Source organism: Capricornis sumatraensis, chromosome 13 (assembly GCF_032405125.1).
Source record: "Capricornis sumatraensis isolate serow.1 chromosome 13, serow.2, whole genome shotgun sequence".
Classification (NCBI taxonomy): Eukaryota; Metazoa; Chordata; class Mammalia; order Artiodactyla; family Bovidae; genus Capricornis; species Capricornis sumatraensis.
Window position 1 is genome coordinate 5688525 of NC_091081.1, and position 7906 is coordinate 5696430.

The 7906-nt window shown below is 46.8% G+C and overlaps 1 protein-coding gene across 1 annotated transcript; it reads right to left on the minus strand.

Annotated features, from left to right (window-relative positions):
- Positions 1-1272: 1272 nt before the first annotated feature.
- Positions 1273-6171, minus strand: LOC138089938 (uncharacterized). Its single transcript, XM_068985511.1, is given in 5 exon segments — positions 1273-1455; positions 1639-1700; positions 2525-2828; positions 2830-5810; positions 5916-6171. Coding segments are annotated over 5 exon segments (3786 nt in total).
- Positions 6172-7906: the final 1735 nt, after the last annotated feature.

Here is a 7906-nt window from a genome sequence, read left to right on the forward strand (position 1 = left end):
TGGAGAGCTACAGTCCATGGAATCACAAAGAGTTGGTTGCGACTGAGCATGAACAAGATAGTTAGTCTAACTATGAGGAAGAAGAGAATACTAGGATTTCCCCAAACTGTCATAACAGTTTCACTTTTGTTTCTGTGCTGTTGTTTACATTTTATTTTTTGGAGGGGAAAGGATAAATGATATGGCATATAAAAAATCAAGCTCTGTCAAGATAAAAGTGGACAGTATTACCATACATATATGTAATCTTAGTTGAACAAAAATTTTAAAATAGAAAATTTACTAATGTTAGAAAACAGATTTACAGTGCTTTTGTTAGAGAAATCTGTGTGTTATTTGTTATGCTCCGAGCCCGTATCTCTGAACCAACTGAGAGAGCAAGTCCACCACAGTATTGCAAACGCAAGAAGGGAGTTTGTTTATTCCTAGCACACTAGGGCCCAAGTCTCATCCCACACAAGGGAATCCGACAAGAGCCCCGAACAAAGGAGTATGGCGGCTTATACACAGGCAGTTCTTTGTCTCAGTTACAGGAGTAGCTGGCGTTATATGATTGGCCAGGCAGGATGAGCACATATCCTGTCTCTTTCTGGTAAACATGACTTAGGTCCTAGAGCCCGTCGTTTGGTCCCTAACATTCCCCCCTGTCCTTGGATCATATAGAGGAATCTTCCTCTCGGTCCTGAGACACAGTTTGATATTGTTGTCGAAGCACAAACAGCTGTACTGTATTTATGCATTCCTTTACAAAGGCTACAAGTCTATTGATAAAACATGGGCCGAAGGTAAGCATTAGTAAAAGTACTAGCAGGGGTCCTAGCAAGGTGGAGATTAAGGTCGTCAGCCAAGGGGATTGTTGAAACCAAGACTCAAACCATCCTTGTTGAGCCTCACGTTCTCGTTTACGTTGGGCTAGTCCTTCTCTCACTTTGGCCATAGATTTTTTAACTATTTTTGTGTGATCAGCATAAAAACAACACTTTTTTTTTAGGGCAGCACAGAGTCCCCCCTGTATTTCCCCACAGATCTTTTAGTTATGCCTGGGCACACCTGGACATGCCCAGAATGCATGATTTTGGACCTTACCCCTCTTCCAGGGTATATTTACCACCAGCTTAAGGTCAAAGTATAAGTCTGGCCACCAAGTATTTGGTGGATGTATTGCGGTCGTGGAGTTAAGCATCTCACGTGTTAGTCTGTTTTGCAGTTTTCAGGTGATTTTGACGGATTGATGCGGGTTCACGCTGGCAGCTCCGGAGCAGAGTAAGTGGGTCATCCACAAGACGGCCCAGCCGAGCTGTCCTGGTCCTGTTGGCGCCTTCGAAGCTTTAGCCTCAGGGGGTTGGACGGGTGCAGAGATGCTTTTCTTTTTTTTTTTTTTTTAGCATCTTCCTGCTCTGCTGAAGCAGCTGGGCATACGTGGTTGCAATATACCCAAGGCCCGATACCGTCGACCTTTAGGGCAGTTGGGGTGGTAAGAAGAACAACATAAGGACCCTTCCATTTGGGTTCTAGTGCCTTGGTTTGGTGCCTTTTGACCCATACCCAATCTCCTGGGCCAATGTCATGTGAGGGAATAGTTCCCTTATTTTGACCCACATGTATTTCCCGGAGCAGTTTTTAGACACGAGAATGTACCTCGCTTAAGGCCAACAAGGCCTCTTGGAATTGTCCCAACGTGGGAGGCGGTAGTTTCTTCCCTTCAAATATTGGACATACAGGGGGAGGTCTCTCATACAGAATTTTAAATGGGGTCAGATTAAGTTGATAAGGAGTATTACGCACACGGAAGAGGGCGAAGGGAAGGAGGGTCACCCAGTCCCCGCCAGTCTCTATAGCCAATTTAGTTAAAGTTTCTTTTAGAGTCCAATTCATTTTTTTTTACTTGCCCTGAGCTCTGTGGACTGTATTTACAATGTAACTTCCATTTAGTCCCCAGGGCTAGGGCAAGGCTCTGAACTATTTGACTCACAAAAGCAGGTCCATTATTAGAGCCGATGGTCACTGGCAGGCCAAACCTGGGAACTATTTTTTTTTAAATCTTTTTTGCCACTATCATCGCGGTTTCTCCCTTTGTAGGAAAAGCCTCCACCCACCCTGAGAAGGTATCCACCAACACTAACAAGTACTGGTAACCATACTTGCCTGGCCTTACCTCGGTGAAATCTATTTCCCAGTGTTGCCCTGGTCCTTCTCCCCGATACCTCAGTCCTGCATGTTGTCCTTTTCCTGGCCTTATCTGTTGACATGCCTTACAAGCATGCACTATATTCTTTACAGTTGTCTGGTGCTGGGGAAATCACAGGCGCGCAGTTTGAAAGAGGATCAGAGTCTTCTTTTCTCCCAGATGAGTAGACAAGTGTAAATGCTCACATAGTTGCTGTCCCAACTGAGGCAGGGAGTATCAAGTAGCCGTCTGAGTCTCGGTACCATCCATCTTCACCTTTTTGAAGGTTGGTGTGTTTTTGGATCCAAGCAAGGTCTGTGGATGAATACTCAGGGGTTGGGGGCAGAGTTCCCATACCTGGAGGTGGAAGTCCGATCAGCAACACAGGGGTGATGAAATCTTCATCAGCTACTTTTTGAGCTGCCAGGTCTGCGGCACGATTCCCTTGTGCCGTGGGGCTGTCACCCTTCTGATGTCCAGGTACGTGTACTATTGACACAGCCCAAGGCATCTGTACAGCCTCTAAAAGTCTACGAATTTCAGGCAAGTTTTTAATTTTTTTTCCTTTAGCTGTCAAAAACCCCCGTTCCCGATATATCAGGCCCTGGATGTGTACCGTGCCAAAAGCATAGCGACTGTCAGTGAAAATAGTTTTTTTTTTTTTTTTTTTTTTTTCCTTTGGCTCTCTCTAATGCTTGAATCAGGGCAATTAACTCTGCCTTTTGTGCTGAGGTATCCGGGGGAAGGGCCTCTGCCCATATCGTCTGTCCAGAGTCATCTACTGCTGCGGCTCCCGCCCGTCTCTGTCCATCTTTTACATAACTGCTGCCATCTGTGAACCATTTTAGCTCACTGTTATCCAGTGGAGTATTGGTTAAGTTCTTTCGCATTGCTGTTACCCCGGCCAGTATCTCATCACAATCATGGAGGGGGCTATTTTCCTCCGGATTGGGCAAAAGAGTGGCCGGATTTAGAGTGCAGGGCGTTTGGAAATGAATCCGTGGGGTGTCAAGTAGCAAGGCCTGGTAGTGCATCAAGTGGGCATTAGAAATCCATTTACCTGGTGGTTGCTTTAAAACTCTCTCTATGGCATGAGGAGCGTAGACCAAGAGTCTCTGTCCATAAGTCAGTTTATCAGCATCATGGACTAAGAGCGTGGTGGCCGCGATGATACGGAGGCAAGGTGGCCATCCAGCTGCCACTGGGTCCAGTCTCTTGGAAAGGTAAGCTACAGGTCGCTTCCACGGTCCCCATCTCTGTGTTAGTACCCCTTTTTCTATCCCCCGCTTTTCATCTACAAATAATTGGAAAGGCTTAGATGGATCAGGGAGGACAAGGGCAGGAGCTTCTAGCAAGGCTCGCCTGAGCTCTTGGAAGGCCTCTTTCATTGGCTCAGTCCATTTCCAGTCCTTGTTTTCTTTGGTCCCTTCATATAGGGTCCTGGCCTTTTCTGAAAACCCCAAGATCCATAACCGGCAATATCCCACAGTTCCCAGAAATTCTCTCACTTGTCTAGGGTTAGCCGGCTCAGGGATCTGGAGGATGGTTTCTTTTATAGCCTGTGTTAGCCATCTCTGGCCCTGTTTTATCTTATAACCGAGGTATGTAACCTCTTGCTTGGCAATCTGGGCCTTTTTGGCACTGGCCCTGTAACCTAAAGTCCCCAAGGTTTGGAGAAGGTCACCTGTTGCCTCTTGGCACTCTTTCTCTGTAGCCGCTGTCAGCATAAGGTCATCAACATATTGTAATAAAACAATGGTAGGGTGTTCAACCGGATACTCATGGAGGTCTTCGTCCAGGGCCTCATTAAATAACGTGGGTGAGTTTTTGAAACCCTGTGGTAAGCGAGTCCATGTCAGCTGCACAGGGGTCTGACCACCGTCTTCCTGCCATTCGAAGGCAAATATCTCTTGGCTTGCGGGGGCAAGAGGCAAACTGAAAAAGGCATCTTTTAAATCTAAAACAGTGTACCACATGTAGTTTGGAGGCAAGTTGCTTAGCAATGTATAAGGGTTAGGAACCATAGAATGAATATCATTCACCCGTTTGTTGACTTCTCGTAGATCTTGAACCGGTCTAAAATCAGTTCCCCCAGGCTTTTTCACAGGCGACAGGGGAGTGTTCCATGGGGACTGGCACCTTTTCAGGACCCCAGCGTCTATGAGGCATTGTATATGAGGAGTAATTCCTTGTTGAGCCTCTTGACTCATGGGATACTGTCATACCCTCATCAGGGAAGCACTGGCTTTCAGTTCCACAATGATAGGGGGCCTTTGTTTGGCTAGTTCCATTCCTGCAGTTTCAGCCCAGGCTTGAGGGTATCTTTGAACCCATGGTTGTACTTCGGGGCTTATTGTCGCTAGGGCCTCTGGCAAGTAGAGTCTGTATTCATCTTTTAATGCCAGAGACAAGACCTGAAGAGGATGCCCGGCCCCATCTAAAACCGACACTTGTCCGTGGTGGAAATGAATTTGGGAATTTACTTTAGACAGTAAATCCCTTCCCAACAAGGGCGCTGGACACTCAGGTATCACTAGAAAAGAATGGGTCACCTGGTGGGCCCCCAAGTTCACATGCCGTTTTGTAGTCCATCCATATTGTTTAGTCCCAGTTGCTCCCTGCACCCAGCTACTTTTCTTAGACATGGGTCCATCTTTTTGGTTTGAAACTGAGTATTGGGCTCCCATGTCCACCAAGAAGCCAACCAGTTTCCCCTCCACATTTATAGTTACCCAGGACTCGGGGAGGGGCTTCGAGCCCTGACCCCCCTAGTCGCTATCCTCACCTGCGCAGAGGATATGACTGTCTGGAGAGGGAGTCTCGTTCTTGGGGTTCTTGGGCCCCTCTTTTAGATTTTTCTTGGGGCATTTATCTTTCCAATGTCCAAACTCTTTACAAAATGCACATTGGTTTTTCTCAAGCTTACGCCTTGTTATTTTTTCTTCAGTTTTTGAGTCCAATTTTTTCCCTTTCTGGAACCTGTTTTTGTTTTCAACCCCAGCAAAAAGTATCTGGGCCAGCTCTTTTTGATTTTTACGGTTTTCTTCAGCTCTAAATTCTCTTTCTTCTTTTTTAATGCGGTCCTCTCTCTCTTCTGGGGTCTCTCTATGATTAAAAACTCTCTCGGCTGCCCTCACTAGATCTTGCAAGGATTGTTCATTTAACCTCTCTATCTTTTGTAACTTTTTTCTAATATCAGAGGCTGCTTGATTTACAAATGCTAACATAACTGCTGCTTGTGACTCATCTGCCTGTGGGTCCATAGGGGTATACTGTCTAAAAGCTTCCATTGTCCTTTTTAGGAAGGCTGCTGGGCTCTCATTTGGCTCTTGTCTCACTGAATTTATTTTGGCCAAATTAGTTGGCTTTCTGGCGGCCACTCTAAGGCCAGCCATAAGAGTCTGACCATACACTCGGAGACGCTCCCTACCTTCAGCGTGTTCGAAGTCCCAGTTGGGTCACACCAAGGCGAATCCCTCCTCAATGAGGTTAGGCTGTATTGTGGGCCTCCCATCCACCCCTGGCACATTCTTCCGAGCTTCTGACAGGATCCGCTCGTGCTCCTCTGTAGTGAAAAGCACCTGTAACAGTTGCTGACAATCATCCCAAGTGGGATTGTGAGTAAAAAGGATAGACTCTAAAAGATCAATAAGACCCTGCGGCTTTTCAGAGAAGGAGGGAGTCTGGGTTTTCCAATTGTACAAATCACTAGTGGAGAAGGGCCAATACTGATATGTCCGCTCCCCACCCTCTCTGGCTGGTCCTGCCTGGACCGGAAATGCATGAATGGTGGAGGAGGGGATTTCTGGGTCTTCTTCCGCTATGCTGGCCATTTCTCTTGTTCTTCCCCGAGTTCCCTGGGCGGGGCCCCCTTCTCTGGGATGAGCTGAGGGCTCGGATCTCCTCCTGGCTTCTCCTGATGAAATCTGTGGAACCTGTGGGAGCAAGGGCGGATGTGGATCCGCATACGGGAGTGGGAACAATTCGGTCTCCAGATCTATCATATTAGGATACAGAGAAGATTCCTGGAAGACCGGCTTTGGTCGATTCTCATCCTTTTTTTCTTATTTTTCTTCGGAAGCCTTCATGACTAGCACCTGTGGGCTTGGCGAGGTTGGAGTTGGGGAAGAGGGAAGCGGAGGTTTAGGAGGAGCGAGAACAAAGGGTTTAAGCCATTCCAGTGGGTTTCTCACTAGACCCTGCCAGACCAGAATGTAGGGAGTCTGATCTGGGTGCCCGGCAGGATTAGGAGTAAGCACCCTTTCTTTAACTGCCTGGATAATTTGGGGATTGAAGGTTCCCTCTTGTGGCCATCCGACGTCAAAGGTGGGCCACTTGGTGGAACAGAAAGTCACCAGTTTGCTCTGCTTTACCAGTAACAAAAGATTCTGAGCTCTAGACTTGAAATCAGAGAAGTGGTTAATCATAAGAGATAAAGGAGTAGAAGTTGTTTGTCCCATGATCACAGAAAAGTACACTGGGAGCCAACAGAGCACACAAAGAGCAACACAGACACCACAAATAGACAAACAGATAACAAACGCAAGGTGGCCACCGACAATGCACTCAATCTTACCTGCAGGATGTTCACAGAGCCAGCTGCCTCCCCAGCACGAAACCGGGCCCCGGCCTTACGCTGGACTTGCCTCTGCACTTTACAGCCAGATGCCTCCCCCGTACGATACTGGGCCCCGGACTTAATCTGGGCTTCTGCAACGTTAGCACCGGTGCTCAGAGCTCTTATCTCTTAACAAGGTTACTCCCTTCTACCAGGAGAGTTGTCCTTCCTGGCAGGATGGAGATCCCAGACGAGCCCCCAGATGTTATGCTCTGAGCCCATATCTCCGAAATGACTGAGAGAGCAAGTCCACCACAGTATTGCAAACGCAAGAAGGGAGTTGGTTTATTCCTAGCACGCTAGGGCCCAAGTCTCATCCCATACAAGGAAATCCGACAAGAGCCCCGAACAAAGGCGTATGGCAGCTTATACACAGGCAGTTCTTTGTCTCAGTTACAGGAGTAGCTGGCGTTATATGATTGGCCAGGCAGGATGAGTGCATATCCTGTCTCTTTCTGGTAAACATGACTTAGGTCCTAGAGCCCGTCGTTTGGTCCCTAACATTATTAATATTCTTAAGTGTCATACAAAACAGGTGGGCTAAATACTGCAGGAGCATGCTGCATCTCTCCATATGAAAAATTCTCTACAATTCCATGAGATGTGAATTAATAGTGGCAAATATGATTTATTCCCAAGCAACAACAAAATAAAAAAGCATTTCTCAGAATTATCAAAACACTGTGTATATTTGCATGCTTCTATGTATCTTTGTGAAGATTTCTAAGCTCATTATAAGGGGAGTATTTTTATTGTTTACTTTACATTCTAGAGATTTTTGCTAAAAAGAAGACTACGGGGACTTTTCTACAATTTATTTTTAAGCATACTAGGTTGTCATTCTCAATGAAGTGCGTGTATGTGTATATGTATATATGTGTATATGCTGCTGCTGCTGCTGCTGCTGCTAACTCGCTTCAGTTGTGTCCGACTCTGTGCGACCCCATAGACAGCAGCCCACCAGGCTCCACCATGCCTGGGATTCTCCAGGCAAGAACACTGAAGTGGGTTGCCATTCCCTTCTCCAATGCATAAAAGTGAAAGTGAAGTCGCTCAGTCATGTCTGACCCTCAGCGACCCCATGGACTGCAGCCTTCCAGGCTCCACCATCCATGGGATTT